The sequence below is a fragment of the Dendropsophus ebraccatus genome, chromosome 14 (assembly GCF_027789765.1).
Source record: "Dendropsophus ebraccatus isolate aDenEbr1 chromosome 14, aDenEbr1.pat, whole genome shotgun sequence".
Lineage (NCBI taxonomy): Eukaryota > Metazoa > Chordata > Amphibia > Anura > Hylidae > Dendropsophus > Dendropsophus ebraccatus.
Genome location: NC_091467.1, coordinates 12,877,563 through 12,901,070, shown reverse-complemented (window position 1 = coordinate 12,901,070; position 23,508 = coordinate 12,877,563). Strand labels below are relative to the sequence as shown.

The window sequence follows — 23,508 nt, the reverse complement described above, 5'->3', positions numbered from 1 at the left end:
TTTTCTTTCAAATCAACTGGTTTCAGAAAGTTATTTATTTCTGTTTAAAAATCTCCAGTCTTCCAGTACTTATCAGCTGCTGTATGTCCTGCAGGAAGTGGTGTATTCTGCCCAGTCTGACACAGTGCTCTCTGCTGCCACCTCTGTCCATGTCAGGAACTGTCCAGAGCAGTAGCAAATCCCCATAGAAAACCTCTACTGCTCTGGACAGTTACTGACATGGACAGAGGTGGCAGCAGAGAGCACAGTGTCAGACTGGGCAGAATACACCACTTCCTGCAGGATAAACAGCAGCTGATAAGTACTGGAAGACTGGAGATTTTTTAATAGAAGTAAATTACAAATCTGTATAGCTTTTTGAAACCAGTTGATTTGAAAGAAAAAGATTTTCACTGTAGAACTCTAAGTGCTACTAGTAACTTAGCACATATATAGTATACTTATCCACAATATGATTAATATACAAATAAATAATAATAATGTATAAATAATAAGAATAATATACTACTAATAATAATAATATATGAAAAATAGTAACATATAAATAATAATAATAAATCATAATATCCAAATAAATAATAATAAAATACTAATAAAATAATAATAAAATAATAATAATATTAATGTATAAATAATAATAAAAATATTAACAATATACTAGTAATAATATATTAAAATATGAATATACAAATATTAATAATAATAAATCCTAATTATATACAAATAATAACAAGTAATAATATTATACAAATAATATTAATTAATCTTAATATACAAATAATAATAATAATATATGAAAAATAGTAACATACAAATAATAATAAATCATAATAATATACAAACAAATCATAATAATATACTAAGAAGAAGAAATAATAATAATAATGCATAAATAATAAAAAAAAATATTAGCAATATACTACTACTACTACTACTACTACTAATAATAATAATAATAATATATAAAAAAAATAATAATATACAAATATTAATATTAATAAATCCGAATTATATACAAATTACAATAAGTAATAATATTATACAAATAATATTAATAAATCTTAATATTTAAATAATAATAATAATAATAACAATAATAATAATGAATAACAATGATATACAAATAATAATAATAATAATAATAAACAAACATATCATGTAGATATTTTCCGTTTGGATTTGAACCCATGCCCCCATATTTCTTTGACTTTGTCCAGTTGTTGCATTGGTGACACCATCCGTATAGTTACCTGTTGTACACCTTGGCGACATAATTTCTAGGCATGTAGCACTCTTTTCCAGTAAAAACCGACTTTACTTTCCACCAGTCGCCGTCCCTATGAAAACAACATGCATTGGTCATAGTCTTATAACATGATCGTGGACGTCACCTATACCGAGCTGGGTCTAACCCCTTTTATTAATAAATCGGCCAAAGACAGACGGTGTGTGGTCGTGGCCTTTCTGTGTTTTTAATGTGTGTGAATATATACACATAGCCTAAATCATACAATGAATGGAACGCAGACCACAATGGAGCTTGTATGGAGCTGTAATGGGGCACATAGCAGTCTGCTAGGCAGTAGAGTATCCCTTTAGTTCTCCTACTATATATTGATGCCCTAGATGTAATGCAAGAATACTGTCCCGATACAGAGCCATAGTGATGCACCATAGAGTAGAACATGGACTGTCTACCATTCTGCAGCTTCTCCATTGGACTCTCTGTTCTAGAGATGAGCTGGAGCAACTCAAGTCCGATCATTCGGCATTTGATTACCGGTGGCTGAAGAGGTTGGATGCCGCCCTAGGGAGTCCTGGTGGATACAGCCTATGGCCTATGGCTGTATCCATGTTTTCCCAGACTCCCCTGGGCTGCGTCCAACTTCTTCAGCTACCGAGAATCCAATGCGGAATGTTCGGACTTGAGCATGTTACAGTTGGGTTGATACCTACGGAAAACATATACAGTGTAATTACATCTACCTATATAATGGATACAGCCTGTGCAGTTTGAGGTCACTTACTCGGACAGGACGTTCAGCTGCTCCCCGAGTCGGATGCTGAGATCACCTTGGCCAACGGCTGGGAAATTGTACAAAGCCACAAACACGCACTTGTTGACTGCTGAAAAACAGAAAGCCATGTCTGTAAAGCGCTCTAGAAAATGTCCGACAGCTTAGGAAGAAGCTCTGCAAATGAAGCAGCGGGACACTGAGAGCGAGTGGGAAAGACACCCTGCACACTTCCGTATGTTACAGCAAACCAGTCAGTTCTCTAAATAGGGATCTGTGTGCAGAAGATGGAAGGAGGCTTCTCATATTACATTCACGTCCATCAGTAATACATGATATATTGCTATGAGTAGATGTCCTTCTGGTGGCCACCAGCTATAATATATCAACATTAGAGAAGAGCGTGCAGCCTTTGATTACCGGGGGCTGAAGAGGTTGGATGCAGCCCTAGGGAGTCCTGGTGGATACAGTCTATGGCCTATGGCTGTATCCATGTTTTCCAGGACTCCCTAGGGCTGCATCCAACTTCTTCCCTCTGTGACATCATCTGCATCCCCCCCACATCCAACCACCCAGCCCCCCGCCCACCCCCCCGGCGACCATTGGAACGGGCAACCAAGAAGTCTAGGCCCAACCCCCTCTAGGTCAGCCCATTCCAATGAGGTCGTGGAGGGGCAGGGCCTACAGTGTCAATGTAGGAGGGGCAAAGTGGCAAAGCCCGCCCAGATGGCACAATCCGCCCCAAAAAAAGCATTTTTCACTGCACCAAGAAATCTGTAATAAAGTAAGGTATGAAAACTGCAGAATTTAGGCTTTACAGCTGTGTAGAGTGAGGTCCTCATACAGAAAGAGGGGGCCAGTGTCACTTTAAGGTGTCATTTACACACAACCAGGATCACTAGAATGAGTGGGAAGAAGCACGCATCTGAGCACTTCTCTCCTTATCTCAATACAGGAGATGGTCCCATAAACTTCAATAGAAGTCTGTCTCCTGCCCCAAGGACAGAGCGGGAACAGAGCCCATTTTAAAGGTTATGTCTACCTTCAGACTACATGCAAAGTCAGATTTTTGTCACTCATTTGTGCTTTTAAATTTTTTTGAGCTTGTTTTTTATTTAAAATTTTTTTTTTAAAGCCGTTTCATGTTTTATTTTTTATTTTTTTTGCAGTAGAAAATGCTACGATGCAATTTGCACACCAGCCATTTTAAGAGACAATTGGCATAAACGGCCAAAGAAGAAAAAAGTGGGTCCTGGACTAAAAAGAAGTTATTTAGCAGCGGCTCACATGGGAATTTGCTGACACAGCTCAACACTTCTCTTCCCGTTGTTGCTGGGACTTTAGTACGATTTTTGTATTTAAAAAGAAATTTTCAAAGTTATGTCATTTTTTTATATGTTTGCTGTCTACGATTCTTACGCAGATCTATGCGTTTCCGTTATAACAGACTACAAACAAATGTTTTTTAAACACTTAAAGGGGTACTCTGTCAAAAAAAATTTTCTTTCAAATCCACTGGTTTCAGAAAGTTATATAGATTTGTAAATTATTCTATTTAAAAAATGTAAGGGTTCCAATACTTATCAGCTGCTGTATGTCCTGCAGGAAGGGGTGTATTATTTGCCGTCTGATACAGTGCTCCCTGCTGCCACCTCTGTCCATGTCAGTAACTGTCCAGAGCAGGAGAGGTTTTCTATGGGGATTTGCTGCTGCTCTGGACAATTCCTGACATGGACAGAGGTGGCAGCAGAAAGGACTGTGTTAGACTGAAGAGAATACACCACTTCCTGCAGGGCATACAGCAGCTGATAAATACTGGAATACTTAAAAAAAATGTTTGAGCTGTATAGACATCCTCACTGGGTTCAGAGAACAACTAACACAGGCCTCCTTGTTCTTTCCTATTTGCATATTATTATCTTATCTTTCACTATGAGCGATGGAAAAAGTGAGCACTGCGGGGAGGTGGACCCTGGCACGGCGCGGTAGGACACTGCACTGGTTTACAATCCTCCGTAATTCTAACAATTTATTTATAAACTCTGCCCAGAAACTCATTCCACACTCGGAACCCTCAGAGAAGATGAAGAACCATCTTGTTTGCCGCAGTAGAACTAATGGGGCTGTGTGTGCAATGCTGAGGGTTCTTCAGACTAAAGGGGTCCTCCGGGACTACGCCAATGCAGATAACTTAACAGAGCACAAGACTTGCTCTAATTTCCTAATATCCCCTTTGTTGAAACTTAGGCTATTTAAGACCCTGCCTGTGGGGGAGGGGGGTACTGATGCATTGATCCCAAATTAGGCATCTTATTTAAAGAGATGCTGCCCCCTAGAGTAGCAAGTCTCAAGATTAAAACAGCACCCCTCATGTCTTCAGTTTGGGTGTGGTATTGCAGTTCAGATTGAAGTGAATGGAGCCAAGTTGTAACACCACAAGCCACCTGAGGATAAGGGTGGTGCTGTTTTGAAAGAAAAAAGCTATGATTTTCATAATATTGGATAAGGCTATTTAGCTCCGTTTAAAATGACGTCCGTCATTTTGAGTCTGAAATAACGGACGTCATTTAGCTGTCTGGCTTCCCTTGTGCAATGACGGCTCCTGGTACATTATACTAGTTTGGATTACTAATTGGACTTTGGATGCGGCTTAATTGAACGGAGAAAGAACGGTGACAAAAGAAAAACTGTGCGTGAACAACTAATAAAAAACGTCCGCTGTTTGCAAAAGACGTTCGAAAATAATTGTCATGATCATTATTTTGACGTCCGCTGCGATAATGTCCGTCATATAATACATTGTGGACGTCTGTCTTCCTACTGACTGCATTGCATTGCAGTCAGATAAATCGCGGCAATAATGGAAATTTTTTAAAATTGCAAAAGCGGCCGCCTTTTCTCTATTTTTTACGTTGTGTGAACATAGCCTTACCCTGTTGGGAACATAGTGTAACAGAAATTACGTAAAGTGTAACTGTTGTTTAATTTTTCTTGCAGAAATTAATAGTCCAGGCCATTTTAAGAAACTTTGTAATTGGGTTTATTAGCCGAAAAATGCATTTTTATCATGAGAAAGCAGTTTGAAGTTCTCCCCCCCTGTCTTCATGGTTCTCTATGGAGAGGGGAGGGGTGGAGGGAGTTGAGGCACCAAAACAGGACAACAAAGAGTTAATTTACAGCTACATCACCGGGCTATCTCCTCTGAAGTCAGCATTGACCTCCCTGACCTCTGAATACCGGCTTTCACACAGGTCCCACTGTGTAATCCTTTGTTCTCTGCTCTCTGCTGGTGACTAATCTCCCTCTCCCCTCTCCATAGGTTACACAGGGCATGAATGATGTAAAAGAGTCGAGATTTCCTGATAATGAGCAGTGTATGAGAGAGAGGAGGGGGGGGGGGACCTGGGGAAAGTCTTTTTGAATGCAGATAATGGTATATTTGCCTAATAAACCCAATTACAAAGATTCTTAAAATCACCTGTACTGTTGATTTATTGAAAAATAAATAAATATATATCAGTGAGTGGTAGGAGTCCCCATTCTTACCAGCCGGGCCCATCTGAGTGTTGGACATGGTGGTCGCAATCGCGGAATATCCCCTTTTGCTGGGCAAGCTTCCCATTCCTTGTGTTGTTTCCAGTAGTGAAAATCCTTAAGTAGTAAAAAATCTGCCAGAAATAAGGAAATAAGAGTTATTATACTGTTATCTGCCAATAGCATTAATAAGATTGGGATCCCTTTAAAAATCCAAACAATGACACCACGTGTAGCAGAGAAGACTCTGTTGTTTAACCTTTTCTATGATCCCTTTCTAAAGGCCCTATTCCACAGTAACGATAATCGGCCGGATCAGCCCCATTTGGCCCCATTCGGCCGATTATCGTTCGGTGAAATAGAGAGAACGATCAGCAGATGATCGTGTCATTGGCTGATCGTTCATTTAGGGCCAGACCTAAAATCATTGTTCCCCCACCGCGCATCACTACGGTTGAATAGCGGTGCCGGCGGGCAACTGACGATTTGACAGCAGCATCATACATTACCTGTCCAGGCTTCTCTGCGCTGTCTTCATCCCCGGGTCCCGCGCGCTCTATCTTCTGAATGACCGGTCAGCTGATGGAGTGCTCAGCCAATCACAGGCCGGGACCGCCGCGGCCTGTGATTGGCTGAGTGTGGCCTGTCAGCTGACCGGTCATTCAGAAGATAGAGCGCGCGTGACCCGGGGATGAAGACAGCGCGAAGAAGAAGCCTGGACAGGTAATGTATGATGCTGCTGCAAGGGCTGCAAGGACATCGGTAACGATGTCCCTGCAGCCCTCGCTCAACGATCATTGGGCCGTGGAATAGCCGTGGAATCTAGCAGATCGCCGCTCGTTTACATCGTTGATCGGGCCCTCCTCGGCCCGTGGAATAGGACCCTAACCTATATCAACGATCAGCCGATGATCGTTGTCATCGGCTGATCGTTGCATTTATTACACGGAGCGATAATCGGCCGAATCGGGCCAATTCGGCCGATTATCGTTCCGTGTAATAGTACCCTTATGCTAAGTTTACACGAGGCGATTATTGGCCCGATCGTACGATTAACGATTTCGAAGTAACGATTTTTTTTAATAACGATCAGCATTTAGACAGTACGATATATCGTACGGAAAAATCGTTTTGCGATCGTACGCCCGCAGCCCGGCCCACCCGCAGCCCGCCCCCCGCTCAACCGCAGCCCCCTGCGCCGCCCTGATCGCCACCCCGCCGCCGCTCCGATCGCCCCCCCCACCGCCGGAGCGGCAGCGGGGGAGGCAATCGGGGCGGCAGGGGTGGCGATCAGAGCGGCAGGGGCGGCGATCGAGCCGGCGCAGGGGGCTGCGGATGAGCGGGGGGCCGGGCGGCGGGCGGGGCTGCGGGCGGCCGGACTATCGCGCGACGACTGTTTACACGGAACGATCGGCAAATTTTTTGCGATTGGTGAACGACGATTTATGAACCTGTTAAAAGATCAAAATGAACGATTTTTCGATCGTTCGCCGCGTTTACACGTACGATTATCGTTTGAATTCGCCCGATAATCGCTCTGTGTAAACCCAGCATTACTCTGTATGCAAAGCTGAGGACACGGAGTAGGAGCTACTGAGAGGTTTAGAGGATCCAGCCTTAATTCCTCCTCTCCTGAATGCCCTCCTAAGCAGTCTCCAGCCCTCATTCCTCCTCTCCTGAATGCCCTCCTAAGCAGTCTCCAGCCCTCATTCCTCCTCTCCTGAATGCCCTCCTAAGCAGTCTCCAGCCCTAATTCCTCCTCTCCTGAATGCTCTCCTAAGCAGTCTCCAGCCCTCATTCCTCCTCTCCTAAATGCTCTCCTAAGCAGTCTCCAGCCCTCATTCCTCCTCTCCTAAATGCTCTCCTAAGCAGTCTCCAGCCCTCATTCCTCCTCTCCTAAATGCTCTCCTAAGCAGTCTCCAGCCCTCATTCCTCCTCTCCTAAATGCTCTCCTAAGCAGTCTCCAGCCCTCATTCCTCCTCTCCTAAATGCTCTCCTAAGCAGTCTCCAGCCCTAATTCCTCCTCTCCTGAATGCTCTCCTAAGCAGTCTCCAGCCCTAATTCATCTTCTCCTGAATGCTCTCCTAAGCAGTCTCCAGCCCTAATTCCTCTTCTCCTGAATGCTCTCCTAAGCTGATTTATGATCAGATCAAAGTTGGACGTTAATTTTTAACATTAAGGTATTAAAAAAACTTTGGATAGAGACGTATGAGATAGAAGTGAAAGAATAGAATGATGGCATGTACATTGCAGATACATGAATGTTTCTCCTGTAAGGCGGAAAGTTATTCATGCGCTGCATGATGCGTGCGTTCCACATTACCGATAATACACAGGTTAGATTATTTCATGTGGGTGATGGGAGAACTGCTGATCTACAGAGGAAGCGACAGGTCACAGAAATGGCTGACACACTGGAAAAGCACAGGCACATGATTTAAAGTGCACCTCTCGTGAGACACAAGGGCGGCCACATGTGTAAAAGAAGGGGTTAACCCTGAGGGAGTGCGTCATTGTTTGGGGTTCCCTATAGATAGAGTTAGTCATACACATTAAGGCTCACACACTGTACTTTTTAGGAAAAGAACGGACGTTGTTTTCATAATCCAATGATTTGCATTGAAGGGAATGCGAACAATGGCCGTTGTTTCACACAATGTATTGAAAAAGAAAAATAATGTACAAGTCATTTATTTCTGGCCGTTGTCCATAGACTTCAATGCAATTTTTTCATTTAAAATAATGGCCTTTGTTTATCTATAGGGAACTTAGCCTAAAGGGGTACTCCAGTGAAAACAATTTCTTACTGAGTCAACTGGTATCAGAAAATTCCATAGATTTGTAAATTACTTCTATATAAAAATCTCCATTCTTCCACTACTTATCAACTGCTGTTTGTCCTACAGGAAGTGGTGTATTCTTTCCAGTCAGACACACTGCTCTCTGCTGCCACCTCTGTCCATATCAGGAACTGTCCAGAGCAGAAGGTTTCTATAGGACAGTTCCTGACATGGACAGAGGTGGCAGCAGAGAGCACTGTGTCAGACTGGAAAACATCCATTACATCATGCAGGACATACAGCAGCTGATAAGTACTGGAGGACTTGAGATTTTTAAATACAAGTAATTTACAGATCCGTATAACTGTCTGAAACCAGTTGATTTGGAAACAATTTAAAATCTGCCAGATGCCCCGATTTCAATGGGATCAGCTGATCATCTAGTGCACATATGGGTCCGCCTTGATGGCAGGTGTCAGGGGAAAGAAGTTTCTGAGCATGCTTGATTTCAACATGCACAATCCCTTTTTTCTTGGGGAGATAAACTGCGACCAGAGGAGTCTGTCCCCATTTAGAATACACCCATGTTTAGCTGAGACAAGTGTGTATGTGTGGCATCTACACAAATGTTGGCTCTGATCTGAACTATATGGACAGCTTTAGCTTTAGTCTGAATTTATCTATCATCTATATCATCTAATTGTAAAAAAATAATAATAATAATTAATAATGTGAACCAAAATTGGTAATATAAATAATTATTATGGGGTCGATAAGGTCCTTTAAATATGATGAAATACCACCTTGTCCTAAGGTTACAATGGAATGTATATAGAATTAGCAGTATGGATGACTATTATGCACTGTAGACAATATATAAATAACTCATTCAGCTCTGCTACATAGTCGGGTTGTAGAAATAGTAGTAACATCCTTTAAAGTGCTTTTACCCAGAGCGTTCTTAGAACTTGGTTATATATAGCCATTGCCTCCCACCAGTGGTTAGGTTCAAAGCCATAGGAAAAAGAACTGTGGCTGTACGGAGGGGACGGACTGGTATATGCTGCTGCTAAGAATATTGTGTTGGACAAAATTCACCATCCATTGTTATCTGCAAAAATAGTATATACATTGTCTCTATATATATATATATATATATATATATATATATATATGTTATTCTAAGAGGCGGTCTATACTAAAGCTCCTTTCACTCATCTGTTTATTCTGAACAGGTTAAAGGGGGGCTCCAACAAAATAAAAATGTTTCAAATGACCTGTTGACAGAAAGTTATACAGATTTGTAATTCATTTCTATGAAAAAAAAAAAAATCTCCAGTCTTCCAGTACTTATCAGCTGCTTTATGTCCTACAGGAATCGGTGTATTCTTTCTAGTCTGACACAGTGCTCTCTGCTGCCACCTCTGTCCATGTCAGGAACTGTCCAGAACAGCAGAAAATCTCCATAGAAAACCTCTCCTGCTCTGGACAGTTCCTGACATGGACAGAGGTGTCAGACTGGAAAGAATGCATAACTTCCTGCAGGACATGCAGCGGCTGGAGATTTTTAAATAGAAAGTTTACAAATCTGTATAACTTTTTCACACCAGTTTATAAGAAATTTTTTTTTTCTTTGCACCAGAGTGCCCCTTTAACTCTTTAAGGGGACGTGGCACCTCAGGGCGTACATGTACGCCCAGCTTGGGGGGCCATGCTTTGAAGCAAGCTCAGGTGCTAAGCTCACTTCAGAGCGGGTGAGGACCGGCTGCTATCAGTAGCCGGGCCCTCACCCTCAATGGCAGGTAGCGGTGTTTAAGTGTAAGTGACAGGAGCATCTCCTGCCACTAACCGATCGCACTGCCTGACTACCGGAGGTATACTATCTGCCACAGGCCACAGGCAGGCTCTATCAGAAGATCACAGATAACACTGATCCCTGCTATGCTACGGCATAGCAGTGATCAGTGTATGAAATCTAATGTAATAATGTAAAAGTCCCCTAAGGGGACTTAAAAAGTGTTAAAAAAAACATAATAAAAGTTTAAAAAATATCCCAAAGCCCCTCCCCCAGTAAAAGTGAAAATCACCCCCCTTCCCATTTTATACATAAAACACATAAAAATAATAAAGTTAAATAACATATAATATACCGTAGCGTGCGTAATCGTCCGATCTATTAAAATAAAACAATATTATTCCCGCACGGTGAACGGCGTGAACAAAAAACGTTAAAAAAACGCAAGGATTGCTTTTTTTTAAATTACATTTTATTTATAAAAAAAAAAATAAAAAGTGATTAATCTGTCTGATCTAAAAAAAAAGTTACTAATAAAAACGACAGATTATGGTGCAAAAAAATGATGCCCCATACGACCCCGTAGGTGAAAAAATAAAAGCGCTATAAGAGTCACAATGGGGCCATTTTAAATATACCTATTTGCAAAAAGAAAGTTTTTCTGCTAATAAAAATAGTAAAACATTAGAAAACCTAGTAAACATGCATATGGCTGTGTTCAGACCGACCTATAGAATAAAGAAAAATGCCAGTTTTACCGTAAAGTGCATTACGTAAACATGGAAGCCCCCAAATTTTGCAAAATCGCATTTTTTGACCCAAGTTCACCCCATAAATGATATTTTGGGGGTTCCATCATACATGTTATGGCGGATTGAAAGATGCAATTACAAAGTACACCTGTTCCTGAATAAAACAAGCCCCCACATGGCGCTGTAGGCGGAAAATTGAAAGAGTTATGGGTCTTAGAATGCGAGGAGGAAAAAAACAAAAACACAAAAGTGACAATTGGTCCGATCTGTAAGGGGTTAAAGTAGTGATGCTGTAAAGTTTGTAAACTCTTCAAAATGTTCTATATTTTTGCATGTGATATTGGATCATTTTCCTGAAGCTTCTTTGAAATTTTGAGATAGACAAATTTAGGAAGAAATCTAAAAAAACAAAAAACAAAAAAAAAAAAACGAAGGGTTCACAAACTTTTTAGCACTGCTGTACGTGAGCCCTGCTGAGTTTAGAGATAGAACACACAGGGATTACTATTACTATTATTCTTATTACTAATCTAGGAAGTCGAGGGGCAGATTGTGACTAATAAGGGTTTCACGCTTCGATCAGGGAAGACGGGCTGCAAGACATTCATAGTGAGATCACTGGGGGAGCTCCCATTGTCATGCATGGCTGACCAATATGTCAACAACTCATGTATAGATGGGGCTTCCTGTATATTATGTCAGGGATTGGGAACCTTAGGCCCTCCAGCTGTTGCAAAACTACAACTCCCATCAGGCCTGGACAGCCGTTGGCTGTCCAGGCCTGATGGGAGTTGTAGTTTTGCAACATCTGAAGGGCCAAAGGTTCCCCATGTCTGTTCAATATTATACAGATTATAAGGCATTTCCTTGACCTATTAGAGTGTATAATTTGGGGGAGATTTAGCAAACATGGTGTAAAGTGAAACTGGCTCAGTTGCCCCTAGCAACCAATCAGATTCCACCTTTCATTTTCCAAAGAGTCTGTGAGGAATGAGAGGTGGAATCTGATTGGTTGCTAGGGGCAACTGAGCCAGTTTCACTTTACACCATGTTTGATGAGTCTCCCCCTTTAAAGTGTAAAAAGTTTTGATCACGTGGCTCACAGCTAGTAAAGAAACCTTTGCATGTGCTTTTCCTAGCACATTCTAGAGACCAGTCACAGTCTAAAATCAACCGGTGTCAGAAAGTTATAAAGATTTATAATTGACTTCCATTTAAAACTCTACAGTCTTCTAGTACTTATCAGCTGCTGTATGTCCTACAGGAAGTGGTGTATTCTTTCCAGTCTGACACAGTGCTCTCTGCTGCCACCTCTGTCCATGTCAGGAACTGTCCAGAGCAGGAGAGGTTTTCTATGGGGATTTGCTGCTGCTCTGGACAGTTCCTGACATGGACAGAGGTGGCAGCAGAGAGCACTGTGTCAGACTGGAAAGAATACACCACTTCCTGTAGATCATACAGCAGCTGATAAGTACTATTAGATTGCTATCTTACACGTTGTCCCCTGGTAGTCAATGGGAAGTTGACGTGGGCCAGATTACTGATGAACAATGGTCAGATATACTTGCTTAAACGCTAAATTGGCTGTATCTGAGGCACACAGAGTCTCTCTATATACTCCGAGTATACAGAACACCTAGATTCTTACATAGGATAGGCTTACGTGCAGACTCCAATTGTCCTCGGTGCGGCTCAGAAGATGCACATATCATATACTTATATATATCATATTATTTGATACTATATCATATACTTTATGTGGAGTTGCGTTGAGCTAGAGGGTTATTGGAAGGAGGTGATAGCCAAGATACAGAAAGTGTACGGGGTGGTCATACCAGTGGAGCCCTAGAAATGTATACTAGGTCTGGTAACGGAGGATGAGGATCCTACAGGTATTGATCTGACGAATCTTGTATCAGGCGCTTAAGTTAGGCTAGGTTCACATCACAATTTTACTATCCATTTAATCTATTCGCTCTATGAAAAAAAAAAACGGATGCAAAAACAGATGGTAAAAACAGATGTTGTTGTATGCCATCTGTTTTGATCCGTTTTCCATTGACAAAGGCTGGGTTCACACAACGTTTTTGCAAAAAAAAACGGATGAAAAAAACTGATGCATTTGTGTGCATCAGTTTTGATCCGTTTTTCCACTGACTTCCATTGTAAAAAAAGTGGATCAAAACTGATCCGTTTGTTTTTTTAGTGGACACAAAAATGTCAACTACATCCGTTTTGATCCTTTTTTTTATAATGGAAGTCAATGGAAAAACTGATCAAAATGGATGCACACAATTGCAAAAAAACAGATAAAAAAAGAAAACGATCGTAAAAATATAGTGTGAACCCAGCCTTACATTATAAAAAAAAAAAAAAAAAAAGAAAGGGTCAAAACAGATCCCTTTTTTTTTTTGGACTTTTTGGAACATACACAAAAATATGGTTCACCGCGTTTTTCTGTACGTTTTGCAAAACGGATACAGTGAGACGGATTGCAAAATCGTGATGTGAACCTAGCCTTAATTGCCGGGTACTGGGTTCAGGAGACCGCGCCGACTAGTTGCTAGTATTAATGTTGTGGTTTGTCTAGAGAAGAGGGTATATGAAAGAAGGAAGGCCTTTAAAAATGTGAGAGTATTTGGGACTATTGTTTTTTTGGGCGGGTGGGGTGATCTAATTTAAAAGAATATATATATTTACATTAACATTATGGAGCTTTGAAGACAACTAAGTCACTATGGCACAACATTGCAGCATGCACTGCTAAGCTTGTAGCCTGTAGCCCATCTGGTCTATGTTGGGTTGGATACAATACAGGGTATACACGCTGCACAATTATAGTCATTCTCCTGTGTGGGTGCAGGCATGCTTAGAATGGACACCCATGAATTCTGGCCTTTAAGTAGTAACTGTCTGAACTGAAAATCTAAGGACCCCAATTCTATTACTTTAATGTTAAAATAAAGTTATGGGGGAGATTTATCAAACATGGTGTAAAGTGAAACTGGCTCAGTTGCCCCTAGCAACCAATCAGATTCCACCTTTCATTTTCCAAAGAGTCTGTGAGGAATGAAAGGTGGAATCTGATTGGTTGCTAGGGGCAACTGAGCCAGTTTCACTATACACCATGTTTGATAAATCTCCCCCATAGGAACTACTTACAGACCTAATGCAGGGATGGGAAACCTTCGGCCCTCCAGCTATTGCAAAACTACAAATCCCATCATACTAAAGCTTTGGCTGTCCAGGCATGATGGGAATTGTAGTTCTGCAATAGCTGGAGGGCCGAAGGTTCCCCATCCCTGATCTAAAGTGACACTAAATTAAGAAGAAAAAAAGTGATAGAAGGCGCTCTTCTTTGAGTAGCGCTGTTGTAGAAAGTACACGCCGGCCCCAGGATCTGCAGCCCCCCCCCCCCGCACATTGAAGCTTACACGGTCACCATTATCAGGAAAACCACAAGCATAGGGCCGGGTGCAGCCGATCAGCTCTAGGCATCACAGGCGGTCAACTCTTTACATATATATATATATATATATATATATATATATATAGTGTGTAAAACCAATATAACTCATAGAAAATATCCTGATAATAAACTTACATAGTATGACAATATAGTGGGGGGTGTATGTGCAGGATTAAGCAAGTGTCACTAGATAGATAGATAGATAGATAGGAGATAGATAGATAGATAGATAGATAGATAGATAGATAGATAGATAGATAGATAGATAGATAGGAGATAGATAGATAGATAGATAGATAGGAGATAGATAGATAGATAGATAGATAGATAGATAGATAGATAGATAGATAGATAGATAGATAGATAGGAGATAGATAATAGATAGGAGATAGATAGGAGATAGATAGATAGGAGATAGATAGATAGATAGATAGATAGATAGGAGATAGATAGATAGATAGATAGATAGGAGATAGATAGATAGATAGATAGATAGATAGATAGATAGATAGATGATAGGAGATAGATAGATAGATAGATAGATAGATAGATAGATAATAGGAGATAGATAGATAGATAGATAGATAGATAGATAGATAGATAGATAGATAGATAGATAGATAATAGGAGATAGATAGATAGAGCAAGGTAGCAGCCGCACATCCAAATCCAAAGCAATGGGTGCTGTGCAGTGAAAGTCCTTTGGCATAGGATCCCCAATGTAGAAAACGGCAAGAGTCTGCAGCACACCGGAGTAAAGGTGAATAATGTTTATTCCATCATCAAGGTACATACAACGTTTCGATTCAATCCAGAATCATTGAATCATTGCTTGATAATGATTCTGAATTGAATCGAAACGTTGTATGTACCTTGATGATGGAATAAACATTATTCACCTTTACTCCGGTGTGCTGCAGACTCTTGCCGTTTTATAGATAGATAGATAGATAGATAGATAGGAGATAGATAGGAGATAGATAGATAGATAGATAGATAGGAGAGAAAGAGATAGGAGATAGATAGATAGATAGATAGATAGATAGATAGATAGATAGGAGATAGATAGATAGGAGATAGATAGATAGATAGATAGATAGATAGATAGATAGGAGATAGATAGATAGATAGATAGATAGATAGATAGATAGATAGATAGGAGATAGATAATAGATAGATAGATAGATAGATAGATAGATAGATAGATAATAGATAGGAGAGAAAGAGATAGATAGATAGATAGATAGATAGGAGATAGATAGATAAGAGATAGATAGATAGGAGATAGATAGATAGATAGATAGATAGATAGATAGATAGATAGATAGATAGATAGATAGATAGGAGATAGATAGATAGATAGATAGATAATAGATAGGAGAGAAAGAGATAGATAGATAGATAGATAGATAGATAGATAGATAATAGATAGGAGAGAAAGAGATAGATAGATAGATAGATAGATAGATAGATAGATAGATAGATAGATAAGAGATAGATAGATAGGAGATAGATAGATAGATAGATAGGAGATAGATAGATAGATAGATAGATAGATAGATAGATAGATAGATAGATAATAGATAGATAGATAGATAGATAGATAAATAGATAGATAGATAGATAGAAGAGAAAGAGATAGATAGATAGATAGATAGGAGATAGATAGATAGATAGATAGATAGATAGATAGATAGATAGATAGGAGAGATAGATAGATAGATAGATAGATAGATAGATAGATAGATAGGAGGTAGATAGATAGATAGATAGATAGATAAATAGATAGGAGATAGATAGATAGATAGATAGATAGATAGATAGGAGATAGATAGATAGATAGATAGATAGATAGATAGATAGGAGATAGATAGATAGATAGATAGATAAATAGATAGGAGATAGATAGATAGATAGATAGATAGATAGATAGATAGGAGATAGATAGATAGATAGGAGATAGATAGATAGATAGATAGATAGATAGATAGATAGATAGATAGATAGGAGAGAGATAGATAATAGATATGTATAGGCTGTACAATCATTATTGGGTATAGACAATCTGTAAATACTTAAAAACCAATGGTTCAGGCTTATGGGAAATGACACTACACCCCCCAAAGTGAAAACTGCAAATAATGTCCCCTATAGTAGCTGTGTTACCAATATGGAGCATGTGCCGGCATTGTGATTACCGCCATAATCTATTAAGGAACCTCAATGGATAGAAGTATTTATCTGCATTATATTGTATATTAGATGTGCACCTTGTTTATAGCAGCTACATTGTATTATCCATTTGCTGAGGTTACAAAGACATATTATACAACGTTGCATTGCGGCAATGCTGCTGAGACACGATCAATAGTGTTTGCACCAACAATTTCACAACTTTTCACACTTTTTATACAATAATATTATATACAAAATGCTGGAAGGCACTTGGGTTAGGTTATATAGAAGCTGAAGATATGATGGTTACCTAAACCACATGTATTCTATCTATCTATCTCCTATCTATCTATCTATCTATCTATCTATCTATCTATCTATCTATCTATCGTCTATCTATCTATCTATCTATCTATCTATCTATCTATCTATCTATCTCCTATCTATCTCCTATCTATCTCCTATCTATCTATCTATCTATCTCCTATCTATCTATCTATCTATCTATCTATCTATCTATCTATCTATCTATCTATCGTCTATCTATCTATCTATCTATCTATCTCCTATCTATCTATCTCCTATCTATCTATCTATCTATCTATCTATCTATCTATCTATCTATCTATCTCCTATCTATCTATCTATCTATCTATCTATCTATCTATCTATCTCCTATCTATTATCTATCTATCTATCTATCTATCTATCTATCTATCTATCTATCTATCTCCTATCTATCTATCTATCTATCTATCTATCTATCTATCTATCTATCTATCTCCTATCTATTATCTATCTATCTATCTATCTATCACATATTAACATAACTGCTCAGTCCATCTCCCCCCCCCCCCCCCCTCTCTCTCTCTCTGTAATGTAATGTCATCTCTCTATCTATGTGTCTATCTATGTGTATACTCTGGCACAGTTTACTACTACATATTCTCCATGATGTATATATGGCACCAACATATCCAGCACAAAACAATACAATGTATATATCCACCTTTGTAGGATTTCACCTTTCCAGTTCTCTGTTCAGAATTCAGTTTAGTCGGCTGAGACTTCTTAACTAGAGACTGTGGTAGATGGTGACCTCAGGGTGTGATCACACTACGTCTATTTTCCGGCCATATTTTTGGACACCAGTAATTATCAAAATACGGCTGTACACACCTATAGTGCACCTATTACATCCTTAGGGTCTGTTCACACGTACAGACTCGCTGCGTAAAACTCGCACAGAACTCGCATCAAACTCGCCTGAAAGTAGCTGCGTTTTTTGTGGTGTTGAACTCGCCAGTGAAAATCATGTGAAAATCAAAACTCGCATGTAAAAATCGCACCAAACACGCAGCGAGAATACATATACATTGACTTGATAGCAATCAGTATCACTGCGGATTTATGTGCGAGAAACTCACAGCGATAAATACGCAGCGAGTCTGTACGTGTGAACAGACCCTTATAGCGCGGCTATTACACATCTATAGTGCGACTATTACACTATAGTGTGACTATTACACTATAGTGTGACTATTACACCGCCATAGGACGGCTATTTATGCCATAATTGCAAAGGTTATCTATCAGGCCCCTATGGCCACATATTACACACAGTTATCCTACCTACACACAGTCAAACCTTCAGCTATAATTTGTGAGGAGGACACACTTTTCAGGCTGTGTACAGGTGCCGCCTGGCAGATGTCGCCTCACACATACACTGATGCCATAAGAAAACTAAAAAAGCAGCGTACAGCAACAAAGTGCAATCCTCTATATACAGCATCTGTAGTATATTGCAGACATTTGCATTTAAAGGGGGTCATAACTGTATAGCTGGAGGAACGTGGTTACCAGTTCCACAGATGGTAAAAGGTGAACAGATCCTTCTTTATGGTCCTAGTCCCTCATAGCTCAGTCCCCGGCTGGGTTGGTTCCCCCATAACACAATGGTTGTACAACCGACCAAAATCTGATAATCTGCCGCTGCTTCCTGCCCCGAATTGTAATATCAAAGGGAAATTTCACAAGACAAACAGAACAGAGATAACAATGTGAAACTTCCCTTTAAAATCTGCTTCTTATGTTTTCTAACTTTATTTTTTTTAATATTTTTTCTTTAGTCGGATACAGCGCCGATTCCGTATCTCAGTTCCAGTGAATAGAGTTTCCACACTTTAGGCCGCAGCATGGAAAGCAGCAGTGTGCTTGAATGACTATGGGGCTAATCCCTGTGCGGATCATAAACTTAAAGAAATACGAATGAATACTCAGGTATATAGGTGCGGAAATATATCCAACATTTACGGACATGGGACTTGTTATCACTAGTTTTTGCACGATATTCGCTCCATGTAATAGGGCCGTCATATGCTTGTCAGATAATCCAGGCTATTTCATTGTCAGTACACCCACTTGGTCTGTTTGACGCCATATTAGGGCTAAATTCACATATGCAGTTTTTGTTGCTGCTTTTTTAAGCAAACACAAGTGTAAAAACACACACACACACACACATAGAAAGAGTGTTATAACCCCCTTTTATATCCACTCTGATTGCACCAAACGATTATCGTTTGCATAATCGTTAACGATTAACGTTCTCAAACGACCGCCATTGCGAAAGGCCTGGCCTGAAAACGTTCACTCATTTCCATGGTACGATAATGGTTACTTATGAGCGTATTTGCGACACTTTTTCTTCGCTATTTATTGGCTATTGCTTTCGTATCTACTGCGAACGACCGAACAATGTCTTATTCAATGCGAACGATTTGCGAACGAGCAACGATAAAAATAGGTCCAGGTCTTATAATGCGATCAACGATTTCTCGTTCGGTCGTTAATCGGTAACTGCATTTCAACCAAACGATTATCGTTTAGATTCGAACGATTTAACGATAATCTGAACAATAATCGTCCGGTGCAATAGGGCCCTTAGACTATGTTCCCACGCAGTATTTTTGCTGAGTATTTTACAACAAAAACCAGGAGTGGATTGAAAACACAAAGAGACTATGTTCACACATATGTTGAAATTAAGCGGATGGCCGTAATTTTATGGAAAATAACGGCCTTTGTTTAAAAGAACGACAATTATTTGCTGTTGAATGACGGCCATCTACTAAATTTTAACAGTGTGTGTGAGCATAGCCTTTCTGTGTTTGCAATCCACTCCTGGTTTTGGTTGTAAAATACTGAGAAAAATACTGTGTGTGAACATGGCCTTAAGGTAAGATCTGCAGCTTAGATTTTTTGCTGTCTCTGGTGACTGAAAGAAGAATAAAGTGAATGTTAAAACTCTCTGAATTGTCTTGCATAAATCTGAACCCTACAGTCTACTATGTGTGAACATATCCTAAAAGAGTTCCCTATATACTGTTATCTTGGTCGCACTGTTTTAGTTGGAGTGGTGCTGTGTATGGAGGCCTGGTCTCACAATATGGCGTCAATGATCCGTGCTGTCATATAACAAACATCCCACATTGCAAACCTCTGGTCTCCCCTTTAAGGCTATGAGGCTAGGTTTCCACTACGGAATGGGGAAATTCGTTATATAGATCATGATCATTATTCGTGGCGATGATTAAAAGAAGATGGCCGCCTTTCCCGCTATGTTCCTAAAGTGGAAACATCACCGTTAAAATGACGGCCGTTGTTTGACTAATGACGGCCATCCAATAAATACGGCCATGTGTTAACATAGCCGCAATATGTTATATAGAGCAATTATGGTGCTCGTAATTCATTTCGTCAATCCAAATTTATGGGTTCTAACAAATCCTATAAATTCCAGCTCTAGATTAGGGATAGGTTCACACCCTGCAGATTTATTCTAGATATTTCCAATCAACTTTAAAAAGAGGAAGATAAAAATCAGCAGCCTGTAAGCATATCCTTTTAGAGAAATATAAATATTCTATATTCCATATTCAATTCCATAAAATTAAAAAAATTAAAAAAAAGAACCCAAAAAGTAGATTTGGCACTAGATTTGGCATAGTGATAAAACAATGCACAAAACAAAAAATTGAAATTACAAATTCGGCTCTGCTACATCTGGCACATATAGCTGCGCTAAATGACGTAACGTTTAAAGATTAGCGCAACGGGGAATGCTCGAGTCCGTTTGTCCATCATTCGGATGTTGATGGCTGAAGAAGCTGGATGCAGCCCATGGATGCAGCAGTCAAATGCTGGCCGATCGGACTGGAGCATGCCCCCGTTGCGCTTATCTCTTGTAACGTTGATGGTTGCACACCGTGAGACTCACCTTCCTAGCATGTTTCCATCCGCTGCGAGCTCTGGGTTCACTACAGTGAGAGAGGAAGTTTCCAGCCTGACAGCCAGGTTCTTAGTGATCAGCACAGGACGTTACAGCAGCAGCAGCATGTCATGTAGGAGGTCTCGTCTAGTGACATTACAGGTCGTGTTCCCACAGCTTTGTCACTACGCTGGTATCACTCCCAGTATGTGACTGGTAGGAGTGTCTGACACTATGCTACCAGCCGGTTGATTTGTGTCATGGGTTGTTTGCTGCAATATCACTAGACCTATAGGTGATGGAAAGTACATATTGTTTGTATGTCTCCTTAATACATCGGTTGCCATGTCTGTACGCCTCACACGTCAATCACCCCCTGACCACAAGTCTCGCCATGTGTCCGACTATACAGAAGAGGTAGATGTCTGTTAGAAGTGTTGAGTTCAGAGTCCTGCCAAAACCACGAGGTGTAGACGCCAACCATATATACTACTCTATATTATAAGGGGGCATTCACACGTCCTGCGCACCGTCCGTAAATACGAAACAGAATTTGGAATTCCCAGCATCCTTATTTATTATGACAGTACAGAAGCGCGAAGATTTTAACAATTTCGGAGCACCAGGTATCATGATAAATGATGATGCCAGGAATTCCGTTGCGTAGTACATTGTCCATGTGTACGGACCGTGCGCAGAATTCGTGGGTCCATTTACACAGAAAGATTATCTGCAAAAGATTTGAAGCCAAAGCCAGGAACAGACTATAAACAGAGATCAGGTCATAAAGGAAAGGCTGAGATTTTTCCTCTTTTCAAATCCATTCCTGGCTTTGGCTTCAAATCTGTCAGATAATCTTTCTGTGTAAATGGACCCTAAGGGCCCTATTCCACGGGACGATTATCGTTCAGATTATCGTTAAATCGTTCGAATCTGAACGATAATCGTTCGGTTGAAATGCAGTTAACGATTAACGACCGAACGAGAAATCGTTGATCGTTTAATAAGACCTGGACCTATTTTTATCGTTGCTCGTTCGCAAATCGTTCGCATTGAATAAGACATCGTTCGGTCGTTCTCAATAGATACGAACGCAATAGCGAATAAATAGCGAAGAGAAACGATCGCAATTACGATCATAAGTAACGATTATCGTTCCATGGAAATGAGTGAACGTTTTCAGGTCTTTCGCAATAGCGGTCGTTTGAGATCGTTAATCGTTAACGATTATCCAAACGATAATCGTCCCGTGGAATAAGGCTAGGGCTACATGGCCACTTTGGCCGATACATGGGACATAAAGATTGATGTGTTGCGTTCCCTGATTCTTTCTGTCTCACAGTTAATATAATTGATCAGGTTTACATTGAGATTCACACTTGGCCGTGACCAGAAATCCATCAGAGAGGGGTGATTATTGGGTCATGACGTGTTGAGAGAAATTGCCTGAAAGTTCAGGTTCGGCACCATTCATCCAAACCCGAATGCTCAGCATTTAACTCCCGGCTTATGGAGAAGTTGGATGCAATCCTAGGGCTTCCCGGAAACATGGATACAGCCTAGGCCAATTACTGTATCCATGTTTTCCAGGGCTCCATAGGGCTGCATCCAACTTCTCCAGACACTGGGAGTCAAACGCTGAGTGTTTGGGTGCAGGCGAACATTGCCAAGCCTGAACTTTTGGCAAGCTCGCTCAACACTAGTCATGGCCACTTGCAAGACACAACGTGACCCGATCCACTTACATTAGCTGTGTCCCACCACAGGGTGATGTGTACGGCACCTTAGTAAAATGCTCCCTCAGGTTCACCCAAGTGGGAGATGTAGTATTGTGTTTTCCCCACTAGGTGTCACTAGTGTATCAACCCTATTGCACAGCTGAAGGAGTGGAAGGGTTAAATTGTTTGTACCACATGTTACGTGCTGACCAGTTACAGGTGTTAGTTCTCTATCCTATCTCGTAGTCTCTTTCTCTTACACACACTCAGCCCCTCTACTCACAGGAGGGTTTAGTTTAGCCCCTGTAGGAGGAGTTAGTTCTCGGTGGGAGGAAGGGAGGGCAGCTTTGGCTGTCCAGGCATGATGGGAGTTGTAGTTTTGTAATAGCTGGGGGGGCTGATTTGGCACCCGTGATCTAGACAGACAGAGCAGACAGCCTGGGAGTAGATCCTTTCCCCAGCTATATCCCCTGATCCCAGCAGTGAGACCCATTGGGATCAATACCTTTTGACATATCGTGCTCCAGCAGGGTGTGAGCGTATAAAGTAGTATAAGAAACAAACTGCTCATATGGCAACAGGAGTCACATCCTTATAATCAAATATTGTCCCCAATTATTTACCGTAATGAGGATTTCTCTTCTCAGATCTCCGGTCTATGCAAAACAGACTGTCACAGAAATCATTCACATTACGAGAGTTGTTACATAGAAGAGATAACTTTCACTTCTCAAAACTAGGGATGAGCGAACCGGCTGAAGTTCGGGTTCGTATGAGACTGAACTATCGGCTTCTGATTCCCGCTGTCTGCCCGCTCTGTGGAGAGGGTGGATACAACCTTGAGAGTTCAGGTTTATACGAACCCAAACCTTAGCCGGTTCGCTCATCCCTACTCAAAACCCTTTTAGGTACGTGGCTGTGTATTCCCTGCCAAACCCCTGCAGGGCACATACAGCGTCAATCAGCTGGATTTGTGCATGGATTACAAATAAATCTT

General features: G+C 40.5%; 1 protein-coding gene across 2 annotated transcripts in view; it reads right to left on the bottom strand.

Annotated features, from left to right (window-relative positions):
- Positions 1-20,894, bottom strand: part of SLA2 (Src like adaptor 2) — a 28,170-nt gene extending 7,276 nt beyond the window's left edge. Inside the window, exons 1-4 of one of the 2 annotated variants that reach the window (XM_069952612.1) lie at positions 20,803-20,894; positions 5,562-5,683; positions 2,028-2,127; positions 1,251-1,337 (exon numbers count right to left, since the gene is read on the bottom strand). In XM_069952612.1, the coding sequence (XP_069808713.1) occupies positions 1,251-1,337; positions 2,028-2,127; positions 5,562-5,637 (263 nt within the window). In that variant the 5' untranslated portion in view covers positions 5,638-5,683; positions 20,803-20,894. Of the gene's footprint in view, positions 1-1,250; positions 1,338-2,027; positions 2,128-5,561; positions 5,684-17,529; positions 17,561-20,802 lie in introns of those variants that run through there. The other variant, XM_069952613.1, reaches the window with a different exon arrangement.
- Positions 20,895-23,508: the final 2,614 nt, after the last annotated feature.